The 15,144-nt window shown below is 35.6% G+C and overlaps 1 protein-coding gene across 1 annotated transcript; it reads left to right on the top strand.

The window, feature by feature from the left end:
* Positions 1 to 2,568: 2,568 nt before the first annotated feature.
* On the top strand, positions 2,569 to 14,719 carry LOC108679548 (uncharacterized AAA domain-containing protein C16E9.10c). Its single transcript, XM_018168190.2, has 15 exons — positions 2,569 to 2,662; positions 5,747 to 5,861; positions 6,450 to 6,736; positions 7,613 to 7,816; positions 8,093 to 8,206; positions 8,887 to 9,024; positions 9,718 to 9,805; positions 9,993 to 10,141; positions 10,877 to 11,004; positions 11,240 to 11,351; positions 11,628 to 11,790; positions 12,127 to 12,365; positions 12,904 to 13,110; positions 13,734 to 14,312; positions 14,630 to 14,719. Exons 1-15 carry the CDS (start codon positions 2,624 to 2,626, stop codon positions 14,675 to 14,677), a joined length of 2,610 nt encoding a protein of 869 aa, XP_018023679.1. The 5' UTR covers positions 2,569 to 2,623; the 3' UTR covers positions 14,678 to 14,719.
* The last annotated feature ends 425 nt before the right edge of the window (positions 14,720 to 15,144 follow it).

Consider the following 15,144-nt stretch of genomic DNA (forward strand, 5'->3'; position numbering starts at 1 on the left):
GGACTTTGAAGTCATACGACTAGCAAACGTAACACATACGGTAGATGGTGATCAAACCATCATTCCTCAGGTTGTATATTTTTTTATTTATTTATTGAAAAATTTCATGCAATTCTCCGTAATTCTGTACTTAATGCCTAAAATTTGAATAAACAACACTTCTACGTCTTGAACAAAAAAATCTGAATAAACAACATTTTCAGTCTTGAACAAATTTTTAATACTTCTTGGTGATCTGCGGTATGTTCTCCGCTCTCAGATACAAATGTGTCGACGACGAAGACGTGTACTCTTGGACAGTAGAAACTAGAAACAGTATAGCTACTAAGCATGCTTATGGAACTCTCTGGCTGCTGGCTTCCTTTTGAAACGCATTGATCTTTCGCTATTGTCACAACTTTCAAGCTACGGACACGAATAGGCCTAAATACAAAATGTCGCTGGTTCTATGAGTTCTTACCGGAAAAATTTGAACACTGTTTACGAAACGTTTCAGGTTCTAAAAATACAGAATGTCAGAATCACATTTTTATGGGCGCTTATACTATAGTAGGTACTAGGTAGGTATGTGCACAAAAAAAATTTACCTTTGATCATAATAAAAATTGCACCATTGAAAAGGGGAAAAAAATGAAAAATATATAAGTACCTATGAGTGGAGTAGGCTAGGTTGAAAAAATGAAAAAGTCATGAATTTTTTCCTTTTTCAATTTCACGCCATGATGATGACCCCAAAAAGGACCAACAAAAGGGCCATATGCAACAGATAGATAGCCTAGTATGAATGTTATACCTAACTTAAAGGCAGAATTTGATAGAATAAATTTCAGTTTCATGGTTTTGGCACCATAATTGAACTTAAAAAATAAGAAATTAAATATAATAAACATATAAAATTTACTATTAAGTATTATTAATAATATTATTAATTTTTATTTCTTATTAATGTTAATTCTTAACTAAATATAATAAATATTAGTGAATAGTGAATACCTATTTGATATTAATAATAATATTAAATACTGATCATCATGTCAGTATTAAATAGTACTACCTAATCATCATGTCAGTAACAGTCAGAGTCAGTTAAATACTCATCTCATGTCTCGTCTTGTGTCTCGTCTTGTGTCTCATCTCATCTCCTGTCATGTCTCATCTCCTGCAAGCATTGAAAACATCTGCCTTTAGGGCTGCAACTAGAGGTTTCCCGCCATTTCTGAAACCGCGAGATTTCCGTCAGATGAATTACCTCCTATCCAAATGTTAACAAAAGTGTGATATCGAGCCGCGAGATTCCAAATATATTGAAAATTCGTCATGTTGAAGCCGCGAGATTTCAGAAACAAATAGAAAAATTCCAATCCTGATCTCCTGTCTTGTCTCGTGTCTCGTTTCATGCCTTGCATCATGCCTCGACTCATGCCTTGTCTCATACCTTGACTCATGCCTTGTCTCATACCTTGACTCATGCCTTGTCAGCTTGTCTCATACCTTGACTCATGCCTTGTCTCATACCTCATCTCATGCCTCGTCTCACATCTTGTCTCATGTCCCCTCTCACATCCCCTCTCATGTCCCCTCTCATGTCTCATCTCATGTCTCATCTCATGTCTCATCTCGTATCTTGTCTTATGTCTCGTCACATGTCTCGTCTCATGTCTTGTCTCATGTCTTGTCTCATGCCTCCTCATGTCATGTCTCATGTCTTGTCTCATGCCTCATGTCTCGTCTCATGCCTCCTCATGTCTCATCTCATGTCTTGTCCCATCTTGTGAATTGTGTTTTGTCTCATGTCTGATGTCTCATCTTCTCTTCTCATGTCCAATCTCATATCTTGTCTGAGTTGTCTCATGTCTCAACTCCTGTCTCATGTCTCAACTCCTGTCTCAGTCTCATGTCTCAGTCTCATGTCTCAGTCTCATGTCTCATGTCTCAGTCTCATGTCTCAGTCTCATGTCTCAGTCTCATGTCTTGTCCCATGTCTCAGTCTCATGTCTCATCCCATGTCTTGTCCCATGTCTTGTCCCATGTCTTGTCTCATATCTTGTCTCGTGCCTTGTCTCATGTCCCCTATCATGTCTCAGTCTTGGCAGTAGTCCAGAACCAGCGTACCTCACTGGCTCACAATTGAACTGAACGTAAACTGCACGACTACCATGCATTTTTGGAATGGTAGAAAAACTATCAGAATGGCTGTAGAGCTCTGAAATTTCAAGAGCATGCTCTAAAAACTATAATCTTGATTTAACATTATCTTTCATTAATTTCAAAATATGATATCAATGTTTATTTCTAGCACAAATGTTACCCCTTGCACATCCCAGCTAAGCAGGTACTTGATAGATATTTCTTGAAAAAAAAGGTGTCATCATAGTTCAAATTTTTTTTTAGTTAATTTCCAAACACAAGTCAATAAAATTTGGCTAAAATTTGGGTGGGACTTTCAAAATTAAATACTTTGAGCGCGCCAATGCGGAAAGAGGATTTCTGCCATTTTGCCAGCATTGTTTACATTCATGCATACTTTGTGCACATACCTACTTATAGTTTGTTTCCATTCTAGTATTTTCTAGATATTAGATAATGATATATTTAGGAAGAGCTCTCTTCAAAATAATCTAAGATGGAGTATTCTGCTAGGCTGCAAGCTGCAGTGGAGCAAGTAAGTTGACTTGAGCCTTGAGCATCCCCAATACGTCAATAATCAATATATTTATGTTTGAAATCAAATGTTTCTTGTGAATTGACTTGTCAATTTCAATAAAAGAAATTTCCTATGAGAAATATTGGGCACTTCTGCGGGTTTTACAATTTTTTATGCCTACAGTTTACTGCACTGGTTCTGAAAATTGTTTTTGGGGGATGGGCCATGGGCACAGACGCACAGTGCATGTCTCTTTGTGTGATTTCCCTTAGGAACGAGAAAAAGCCCTTGAGCTTTTGTATAAAAGTGTTTATTTATACATTATCTGAAGGAAGTCTATAAATGAAAAAGATTCTATATGAAAAGATTGGCAATTCTACTTTGATGTCAGCCTGCCAGGCTCATACCGGCATCAGCATGCTGAGCTTGGTGAAGCCGCCATGAATGCATTGCCAATTTTTGATCTTGTAGACCAAAAATATTGCCAAATAAGAAGCCAATAATACCCAAAATCATGTTAAAATGCATTGCCAAGTTGCCAAGCGCCAGCAGTCATCAATATGTGTTAACAGCATTGCAAATATAATTTTCATCAAAATTCTTACAAAACCAACTTTGATCAGTTTGATGAGTCATGAATGTATCTTTAACACCCATTGTATTGCAGTAGACAATTGCATTGCAGCCAAAATTATCAAATTGTGGAGCATGCTTTACAGCCTCATCCGGCCAACTAGAAACTTAAAATTTTATAAACAATCCAGCTACTGGTGTACCTTAGGTTGGGAAAAGTCCTACTTTTTCTGAAATATTGCAGCTCTAATGTCATGTATTTTTGTTTTAATTAAAAAATTGTGGTTTGCACTTTGCTAACATGTTATTTCATAAAATTTTCAACTTCTGCAATCTGCAGTACTTCGACGCTCCTGCCAAAATATCCTGCAGAACGTAATGAAAACAAGTCTACCCAATACGTTTCATTGAAGATTGCCTAGTTGCAGTAACGTCAGAGTGGTCAGACTGCATTATCGCATGTTCAGTTACCGCTAAAGTAAAGACAAATGTTATTGTTGCTGTTTGACTGTTTTTAGGGTAAAATTAAAGATTTGGTTTAACACGTACACAAAAATTTGACATAAGTTTGCGACTCGTAAATGGCTCTTCATGGCCAATGATGGCTGAGATATGGAATTCATAGCTCAATGATCTGGAATCACGGCTGGCAAATCCATAAAGCCATTAATCCAGTTTCAGCTCACCAAGTGGATGGAGGTACACTGCCAGTTGCGGCTCACCTGGTTTACCTCCAGTTCAGTGTTTAGCATTGCCAAAAATTCTTGAAAAGAAAAGTGCAATAATTTAAATCAAAATTGTTTGGCAAGATTTTTGGAAGGCGTAAATTTTGTTGTTTATTCGTCACCAAAGATCTTCAGATATTCACCCACTTTTAGCACCTTGGCTCTGATACAGCCTTGCTACCTTGCAGTGTCTGACAGGATTGGCATTTTCCTACTGCAAGATTTGCCATCTTGCAGCACAATTTGAAATTTTTATCAACTATTAAATAGGAGTTAATTAATCTATCAGGAATCTTGAAGCTCTAAAATTGGCTGGAAAGCTTTAGTTGCTGCTCAATAGGTAGATATATTCCATGCCAAACCTGGCATGAAATATATCTACCAATCAAGTCACAAAAAAGTTAACAATTGGGTAGATGCCACTTGTGATTAGGTAGAAATGCCAGTGAATCTGGCCAATTTCATCCATTTCTATGGTCTATACCCAAATTCTTCAGTGAAAAATAAGAAAAAGTCATATTTTACCTACAGTTTTTCAAATCATTTGGTGAAACTATTGTTTTTACAACAATTCTCTTTAACTTCACTTCATGTTTGTTTGTTTGTTTGCTACAAATCTTATAATCAATATTTAACACACTTCTATCTTTTCAATTGATATGAAATATTGCACACTTATGTAAAGTTGGAGACAATGCATGAATCAATTGACGGAACAAATAATTTTGAAAATTTAAAAAATTTTATTTTTGATATTAAAAAATGAAAAAAAAAATTCTCTGCTACATAAATTATAATTGATATTTAACACACTTCTACCTGTCCAATTGATCTCAAATTTTGCACACTTGCGTAAAGTTGGAGACAATGCATGTATCAATTGCCAAAAAAAATGATTTTGAAAATTTTTTAAAAATTTTTCAATTTTAAAATAAAATTTAAAAATTAATGTTTGAAATATTTCATAATAAAATTAGAAATTCATTGTACATGTATAACATTGGAGACACTGGATTCTTTAGAAAAGTTGTCTTTAAAAAGTAATTTTGAAACGCATATTATTACCTATGATTTTGTGAAACTGCTGCCCTATATTCTAAAAGTGACTAGAGCTTTTCTGCCATTTTTGGAACTTTGATATTCATGCTAAATGGATTACTTCCTATCTAATTTTTCTCAAAAGCGCATTGTTGGGCCACAAAGATCCAATTCCAAATGTAGTAAAAATTTGTCACTTTGGAGCTGTTAGACTCCAGTAATAAGTGGGAAAATTCCATTACTATGCCATGCCAGGTCTCAGGTCCAGGGTGTAAAGAGTGGGTAAATATTTGAAGATCATTGATGAGACATTAGCATCAAAATCAGCATAATTTAATTCCCATTTCATATTTAAGCAGTGGATATTAATTAATGAATAAGTTTTCCCTATAATTTTTTGGAATTTACTTGCTTAATTATGTTTTTTTTTTAAAGTTAAGTCATTCAGGCTTTGTTGTATGCCATAATGTTATAACTGAGTTTGAATATTTAAATGGTTATTGTGTTAGTTTTCTAGATTGAATGGTAATTTTGTAAGATTAAAGATCATCCATTATTCATTAAAATTTTTTGGAAAATCTAAAATAAAATTTAAATCCTACCATATATACCAGGCCATCCTAAAAAAATCATATTAAAATCTTATTTTTCTTTATCCTGTGTAATTTACTGTCTAGTCAATTTTAATTCTGATCTAATATCATATATGCCATAACAAGAAATTTATACAGTATATGTCTGTATTAAAATCTACAATTTTTTTCAGTATGTTGAAGAGCATTTGTCCTGCAATTTGAATGAAATGTCAAAATTCATCTACCATCACAACCCTCAGTTCCAACAAGTCCAGTATCCTGTCTTCAAAAACACAGTCAAAACAGGTATGTATGTACCTACTTGTTTAGGACAAATAATGTCTTTAATTAGTATGGATACGGTAACACAATTAAATTCACTATGACAACAAGCTCTATTTGTTTGAAAGTTATATTCTCTCAAGATCCTGCTCTATACAATTTATATACCTATATAAGATGATGGTCCCTAGTTCAAATACTTTGCTGATTCTCTCCCAAAAATTACATTGTAAAATAATTTTGTTTAGTTGTGGTGTAAATACTTGAGCTCAATTTTCAATTTGAAAGATTGTTGATTAATTAAATTTAAAATTAATGAACATTCTTCAATTGCCAACTACTCTCTGTAATTGAATATTCACTATAATCAATCATAAAAATCTGCTTTACTCAGTCATGAATTGCAATTGATTTGTTTTTTAATTTCATGGTAACTTTTGGTCATTTTTGTTGAATTTTCATGGTGTGTAACTTATTATGCATTTTAATTTGGGAACGCTGAATGGGTATGATTGAATAATGTGTTTGCCAATTTGAAAGCATTGTTGCTATGTTCTAATTCATTCAAATTTGCGTTTGTAAATTTATAAAACACTTGAATTATTCTTTCAGCACTGGAATTTATGCAATTTATTGAAAATGATGCAAATCCAAAGAAGAGTTCAAAGTGTGATATTTTGCCAAACATGAAGCACAACTCTAATGACTTTGAAAAGTCAAGGCAAAATGCAGAAAAATCACCTGCTAATAATCAGAAGCCCAAGAAAAGACTCAAAAAGAAGAAAAATGCCTCTCTAATACAGGAATTTTCGGATGACTGCTTCGTAATCGATGTAGATGGCAGTGCAGCTGATTCTCAGTGCAATGATGATGTCTCAATTGTGTATTCAAAGGCTCAGGTAAATACTGAACATAATTTCTTACTGGCTATAAGTTTGATCATATGTAAGCATTTATTTATTTATGCTCATCCTCAGAGAAATCCAATTCAAAATTGATTTTCCTCTGTTTAGTCAACAATAGGGAAGGAAATATTATTGAAAAGAATGATTTATTTTCCTTAGCTCCAATGAGCTCATGTGCCAATCAATACCCCATGTAGAGGCAGTAGAGCTCAGCTTCATTTTGGCCACTATTACCATCACAAAAAAATACTAGTCTGCAGTTCGTTCCTGAACTTATTCCTGAACTGCAGATCGTACTTCAATGCCTCACTTTTTTATAATTATTTATTTCAGTTCTTGTTTGTTGAGCAGGAGTCTAATTTACTTGGAAGTAGTTTGAGAATTTTAAAGTCGCAAGATGCTCTGTGGATAGATGAGTGTATATTAATTTGTGCATTTCATTGTTGGTTTTAGATGCCTGAAATTGAATAGTTGCTTGTTGTTTGTCATTTTGTAGCAGTTTTCATGCCCACTAATTCATTTTTATTGTTTAATAGTTTAACTGTACAAATAAGATGGTCTGGTGAAAATTTAATAAGTAATACTATTTCATTTACTTTAGTTACATTAAAACTTTGATCATTGACTTGGACCATTTTCCACCAATAATTACATAGTAAATGTATGAAATATATCTTTTTATTGCATTTGTAGGTTATCTCATGGTACTTCAAGAGCTGTCAACACAATTTTTCTTAGGCAGGAACTTTTTGAGGATAAGGTTTTCTTCTCTTAAGTGTCAAAATGGTCCAAGTCACCCCCTCAATGGTCCAAGTCACTCTGTTTTATGGTACCATATATTCTTGACTTTGGTCTGATGTGTTGTCACAGGATTATCAGTGCAACACCCCTGCTTTACTATCTCAGCCCTGCAGTAACTCTACACCTGCATTGACCAGCAATGTCAAGAAACGCTTGTTGCAAGAAGATATCAGTGAAAGGTTTAACAAAAAGGCCATGCTCTCCAAAATGGTGGCAGAGAGCATGCAAGATCTAGACTTATCACAATTGGGTGGACTAGAACCAATAATGGAGGTGACTATTGGTCTAGATTTTTGTTATTTTTGCTGCAAAATCTTTTAGACTAATTCATATTTCAAGTGAAATAGTTTGCTGCGTACAATTATGCAAGCCTGTTATGAAATGGTGATCATTTTGCTAATAACGTATATAACATTGTTGATTTGATTTATTTAATTTAGCTTGTGATTATAAGTTTCTAGTCAATGTGATAGGAATTAGAAGCTAAATTGTACCCCAAATATTTGTTTGACTTTCTTCATGTCAATAATATCTTGACTTTTTCCGCAGTCAGTGTTCTCAGTATTGATGCTGTTGAGGCTCCCTCAGCCTCAGCCTGTCTCTCTCATGATCTCTGGGCCGCCCGGAGCTGGAAAAACTGCTCTCGCTTCTGCCATGGCTACGGTGAGAGTTGTGATTGTCTTGCCACGTAAGCAGTTTCTCTAAAACTAGACAAACTTGAAAATTTAACAAGAATTGTAATTGTCTTGCTGCATAAGCAAGCAGTTCGTTTAAAACAGACAAACTTGAACATTTAACAAGAATTGTGATTGTCTTGAAACACAAATAGTTACATTCAAGGTAGAGAAACTTAAACTTTTAACAGCAAAAAGTGTGATGCAGGGTGTGAGTACTGCTTGTTAAATCTTACAATTCAACCTTAACGCAGTTAAGTATTGATCCTATAATTTAATGATTATTTAGCTTAGATAAGTTGATGAAATATCAGGAAAGAAGGGAAGAGTTCCTAAAATTGTCAAAGTTTACTTTCTGAGATTTCCTGGAGATTTAAAATGAAGCCAAATCCGTGTATCATTGTTGAATATGCTCTTGAATTTCAATATGTCCTTATGAGTAATGTATGTATAAATTTATATGACTCATCAATTTAAAATGGAATCTGAAGAAACTACAATTGAGTTGAAACATTTGCCTTTAAAACACTTGCTTGTTCCATTATTATCAGTTCCCTTGCATACAAATTATTTGCTGAATTGTCATTATTCTAAATTTTGTGGGAATCCTGTGCTTGCAAATAATAATGCGAGTTAGGGTAATAATTCAACTGAATATTTTTTTTGCAGGCAGCATCTTTACCTGTTATCCAGTTGCGATTGTGTGACATAATTGCCACATCCTCGTCCCTCTCTCCGGAGAAGAAAATTGCAGAGGAGTTCTTCAATGCAGTTACTGGTGGACCAGCTCTGGTGCTAATCTCCCAGGTTTGTTTGGAAAACAGTCCATTTATTCGCTGTATGAGAACCAAATCTCTAAAATCTTGTTATTTATGGTCCTTATGGACTAATTTGATTAATTTTTAAACAATTTTTAGGGAACAACAGTATTCCTTGACTGGTTCATCATAAAACTCCTTCACACAATTCATGTAACTTTTTATGAATGTGCAGGATTTTGCTGTAATAAGGATTAAGAATGTTGGGGCCAGCCAATCCTTATTGTTTTTTAGCTACCAATATATCATGATTACAGTCTGGCTGCAACCAGATAATAAAGTAGAATAGCATTAAAATGTAACTCGGGGGCGAAGAACCAAATAGTGACATAATAAATCATTCAATGGCTGGAGCAAACCTAACATGTAAGGATGTAAAGTGATTGACCAGTAGCGTGAAACTAGATTCACGTGCAAAATAGAATAAACAAAAATAATGTGCAAATCTATCCTGGACTTGGCAAGGTTATATAAACCTAACCAAAAGAAAATTATAATTAAACTGGAGTCTTACAAGCCTTGCTTTGGGTCATGGCTTGACACAGTCTAGCCTTGAAAACGGAAACCCAAACCTATACACACTCAAACAGTTGCATGAGCATGTTGATCATTTTATTTCTCATAAACCTAATGCCAAACTTTATAGTGCTTTATTGTGTCCTTAATCACACTTTATTTTCAGCTAGATCAGCTGTCCAAAGATGGTGGCAGTCAAGGCCCTCGTAACTTGGACAGAGGCATTTCTCGCATGCTGTGCACAATGATCAAAAGTGAGTGTTTTAAGCTCTACATTTGTTATTGTTTTACCTTTGAAGTACTACAACCAAATTAATCCATGATATTGCTTTTACAATCGACTCTAATTTCACAAACATCATTAATCAAGACGATAAACCTCGTTAATATATTATAAGTATCAGCACTAACCCCACGTTACTATGCTATTAATCTCATCAGACCTGACACGTGAGTCAAGTGAAGACCCGCTCCTGGTGGTGGCAGAGTGTACCCACATGGAGCTCCTGGACCAGCGACTCCTGGATGCTTTCTCTGAGCAGATCCTCATCAAGCCGCCTACTGCACAACAGCGACATGCCATCCTTAAGGTTCGGGGTCATTTTTATTATTTAGGCTCTCATTTTCAGACTGCTTGTCTTTATAATAATGTAATGAAAGCAAAGCTTCAACAAAGCTTCTGTTTTGGTCCTCTTAGAACAGTTGTTGTTGTTTTGATGTTGATTCCAACGAAAAAGAGATTTATGCTTCATAGGCAATGTACTACTTGTTAGGGATCATCCAACGAGTCACGACTGAGTGTCACAATTGCGGGCTCTTTGTGTCACTTGCTTTCATATTGATTAATTATTTTGTTTTGGACTGTGAAATGGAAACATTTGTAATCTAATTTTTTTCTGGTTGTCAAAATGACGGAATCTTATTTCAGCTTGCAAGACAATCTGTTATATGAGCTCACGTATCGAATTGGCTGATCGTAAAAAATATACACGCTATAAGATAAATAAGCCTAACATTTGTTCTATATCTGGCTTCTAGAAAATTTCGTTAAAGCTTCATTTGCCATTTAGTTTTGTAATCCCCTTTTTGCTCCATGACAGTTTTTTTCTGGTAGAGGACAACACCATTAAAGAAAATGAGTTTACCTTGTCAGTGAATTTTTGTATGTAAACCAGCATATTTGATTTTAATAAAATCAAATTAATATGTCATGCTTTGGTTACGTTAACTTTTCAGTAATTAATCAGAACTGCTATATCGTTACTCGTGTGGTAAAAAGTATTGGAAAAAGTCATGAAGATCATTGCCTGTGTTTTTTGTTCCAGAGTATATTCGCTACAGAGAAAATAGACGCTTCTGTCGACTTGACTTACTGGGGGTTGAAATGTTCTGGATTTTTGGCCGGTGATTTTGTGAGGCTTTTGAATTCTGCTAGAAGAACAGCTCTTAAGAGGTAACTTATACTCATATCCGTTGTAAATTCTCAGAATTTTTCATTCTTACTGATATATTGAGACAATAACATAATAATGTTATAATAAGTTCTAAAATGTAAAATAGGATCATGATAGAAAACATTTTTTTCCTTTCTTGAACTATCAGTTTTCGTTCCAAACACCTAAATTTTCATTCCTCCTTTTAACATCCACTATATCTTGAAGAAATTCATTCACTGTATTTAATTTCAGGTCTCTTAAAAGCTCCGTGTCGGAGGCCTTAAGAAGAGGAAAGCTGCCGAGCCACAGCATTCAGCCTCCACCCGTCATCATTTCAGCACAAGATATTACTGATGCTCTCAAGGTGACGACTAACACTCTTGACTACATTGCAATATTATATTCATATCATATTATATATACTAAACTAACTATTCAGTATATGAAACTACCTCATTATTATTAAAACATAATTTATTGTGAGGTGACAATTGTGAGGCATTTAATTCAAATCTACTGTGGGAAATTCACTTTGATTATATATAAAAGTATTCGTGTTTCTTTCAATTCAGTAGCTTCCACAGTAAAATGGGTTAAAGTTAAAATAAAAAGAATATGTTAATATGTATGTTTTTTTCAGCATGTGAAGCCTGTGCTGAAGAATGAAGGCTTCCCTTCCGTGCCTGAGACGACGTGGCAGGATGTTGGTGGTCTCAGCGAAGTCAGGGAGGAGCTCAGAAGAAAGATGCTCGACCCGATCAAGGAACCTGACCTCCTTGCTAAATACAATAAGACCAGCTCTGGTGAGCTTTAGTATAGTTATTTGCGGTACTCAACTGTCTTGGTAATCTCAAATTAACATTTTCGATGAGCTTGAATATAGATTAGACTTTTACTTATCTTGATTGAAGGTGTTCAAAACCACTTCACTTATGATGTCGTTGTACAACTCCTACATCTTGGTTCCACTGTGTACGAATAACGAGTCGTATTATTTTTTATCATAAACTTGTAGCAAGTTTCATGCATGCGAGTTATAAATTTATTAACAAATTATTAGCATGAAGCGCATGTCCATTTTGGCCGCATCTTCTATTGATAAGAGTTTCTTAGCCTAAAAAATGTTAATCTCTTTCCAGGTATTTTGCTGTGGGGACCTCCAGGCTGTGGCAAGACTCTTCTCGCCAAAGCCGTTGCAAACGAAGCAGGCGTGAACCTGCTCATCGTGAACGGCCCCGACTTGTTGTCCATGTACCAGGGCGAAAGCGAGCGAGCCGTACGGGTGGTGTTCGCAAGAGCGGCCTCCGTAGCTCCGTGTGTCATATTCTTTGATGAATTTGACTCTCTGTGTCCAAAACGTTCCAAGACTGGCGTTGAGGTGGGAAGAAAGCCGATTGATATTTTTAGACAATCGCTACTGGCTTATAATTATACTCTAGCTGTCTAGCAGGACTGACCGTCATACTCACCCTCAGCGTCTAAAATATTTGTATGATATTCTAGATCAATTCAATGGGATTCACGTACATGAATTTTTTTTCTATGATCGACCACATTTCATTTGAGCTTTTTGTGTTAAATTTGTAACTACTTTAATTTTTCCTAGTAAAAATAAAAAAAATATTCTCGGATCAAAGCACTTGCTATCATTCAAGTGCTAATCAGTTCTATTTGTCGGTTGACCACACGATAATAAACTATATTTAGTTAAATGTTTAAGTGCCCTTAAAACCCAAACATTTGCATCCTAATTTCAGTTGAAATATACAGTCAGTCAGCAAATCGCAGTTTTTAATGCACCAACAACACAAACTTTATTGATTACATTCTGAATACACAGTCAGGCCGCAAGTCACTGGAATGAATGCACTAACAACACAAACTTTATGCATACTAATTAGATTCTGAACTTCCAGTCAGGCAGCAAGTCGACGATCGTGAACACCCTGCTGACAGAGATGTCGGGCTTCCTGGAGCGCAGCGGCGTATACGTGATGGCGGCTACCAACCTGCCTGCCGTGCTGGACCCCGCCGTGCTGCGGCCAGGCCGCTTTGACACGCTTCTTTACGTTGGCTTGCCAGACATCGCCGGCAGAGAAGCTGTTCTCAGGGCTGCTACTAAGGTGTTTAAAGCAATTAAACGTAATACCGCGTCTATTTACCAACTATCCTTACTTACTTATTGCCTGATTTATTTTGTTTTATTATTCCATCATTTTTAACAGTGGATCGTATGTATTTTGTTTATTGTCGCTTTTATTCATTTGAATAGTGAAACTTCGCGATCGGAAATTTCATACTGTCGAGTACATTTTTGTTTGTTATCTCGTAATTTTTGAATGTCATTTATATTCACTTTTTCTAAGTGCAACACAAACACAAGTATAAACTGTATCGTTCAAAATTGCAAGCATTTTTTCCGTTCGTAATCGGTAAACTAAAGAAAAAATAAGTATTCAGTGATCTCCTTGGTTTAAAAAAAGGTTGTATTATATTTTTACATTGCATTATTTTTGAAGAGTTGCAGGCACTTGAGAAATAATTGTCATATTTTGTGTTGGTGTCTCAACGGACAAGAAGTGCGAACTCCGATTTTCTTCTTCACTACAAGATCCATTGTATACAATCGCTTTTCTCATTATCTCCTGAATAAATTTATACTCCACTAGTGCCTAGGCTCCCAATAGGATAAAATAATAACTCCCTCCTTATATCTATGACGCTGACAGTTTCACCCGCGTTTCAGAATGGGACTTTACCCGCCCTGGCTTCTGACGTGAATCTGCGAAACATTGCCGAGCGCTGCGATAATTTCTCGGGAGCAGACTGCCGACACCTCGTTGAGATGGCCTCCACTGAGGCGTTCGAAGAACTTAAAGCCTGGCGCAAAAAACAAGCTACACATTCATTGTCAAACGATGTCTTTACGAACAACTTGATCAATTCAGATCAAAGGCAAACCGACGATAAGCTCCTCTCGGGAGATCAAAAGCCCAGCAGCAACGAAGTGAAAACCACTGACGACACATGCCACATGGAAGAGGGAGAAGTTGATGAAGTCGCATCTCATAACAGCAATGACCGCAGCTGGGCAACTATGGAAGATGAAGACGCTAATTCCTGCTCTAACATGAATGAACCAGAAGTTGGCAGTGTTGCCCCATCGAATATTTTACCTGAAGGCGTTACCAGTCGTGTTACAGAAGCTGATAAGAATGATCAAACGCCCGTTGAGCTGAACCCGTTTCATGAAGGACCGTACGTCGTTTATGCTCGGCATTTTGAAGCTGCTTTGGCATACGTTAATCCGTCCGTCGGTGAGAAGGTAAGTAAAGAAAAAATATTGAAATCAATCCTTATTATTTATCAGAAATCTGCGGTATTTGTATGCCATTTTTCTTCATTTTGGGTCTCTTCGTGGTCTTTTTGAATATTATTGGTAAAGCATATTTATTAATATCCCATATTAATATCAGTTTCCTTCTTATTTTTATTACTTGAATTATGCTCCTTTACTGTAAATTCCTTTTACGTTTAATAAAACCTGTCTTGCACTCCTCATCCTTCCATGTGAAGAACTACCTAGTAGCCCAATGTGCTTCCATTTATTTTTTTTTTCACGTTCCATCTTCTCTTTTACAGGAAAGACTGAAATACGAGGAACAAAGAAGGCTGAAGAAATTTATTTGATGGTTTGCAATTATCAAAGACAAATTAAACCATTGAAGAAATGTCTTTAGTTTCACTTTACCCGGATGCAATTTCTGGAGGAAGGGATTTTGAACAACAAGCAAAGCTTTCGCGGAAGAATGAGCTCGTTCAAAGATGTTCTTGTGAAAATCTAAAGTTTATTCAATCCACTCGAACTTTCGTTTTGCGTTCAGTATTTACGAAAGATATAGAGTTTAGACTATTTATCTTAAGCGAAAGGAGAACTATATCGTCGTGACTTGTTCTCTAATCTAAGCTCTCAATGGTTTGCTCAAATTTAACCTCATAGATCCGCTCTACTTTAATCTTCGCCCGAAATTTCACCAACCACGACAAAGAGTTTGCCGTGAGCTGCGGTACTCTTGTTTTGATTTCATTCCTTGTTAATCCGTATGGTGTTGAAAATGTTTCTAGCGTTCGATTTATTCAACCTCTCATTTTGTATT

Source organism: Hyalella azteca, unplaced genomic scaffold (genome assembly GCF_000764305.2).
Source record: "Hyalella azteca isolate HAZT.00-mixed unplaced genomic scaffold, Hazt_2.0.2 contig2480, whole genome shotgun sequence".
Classification (NCBI taxonomy): domain Eukaryota; kingdom Metazoa; phylum Arthropoda; class Malacostraca; order Amphipoda; family Hyalellidae; genus Hyalella; species Hyalella azteca.

Bases quoted from the DNA above. Each gene is read 5' to 3' on its own strand.
- LOC108679548 (XM_018168190.2), top strand. From the start codon at position 2,624: ATGGAGTATTCTGCTAGGCTGCAAGCTGCAGTGGAGCAA. The intron at 2,663-5,746 runs GTAAGTTGACTT...AATTTTTTTCAG, and splicing joins TGCAAGCTGCAGTGGAGCAA to TATGTTGAAGAGCATTTGTC. The intron at 12,366-12,903 runs GTGGGAAGAAAG...CTGAACTTCCAG, and splicing joins GTTCCAAGACTGGCGTTGAG to TCAGGCAGCAAGTCGACGAT.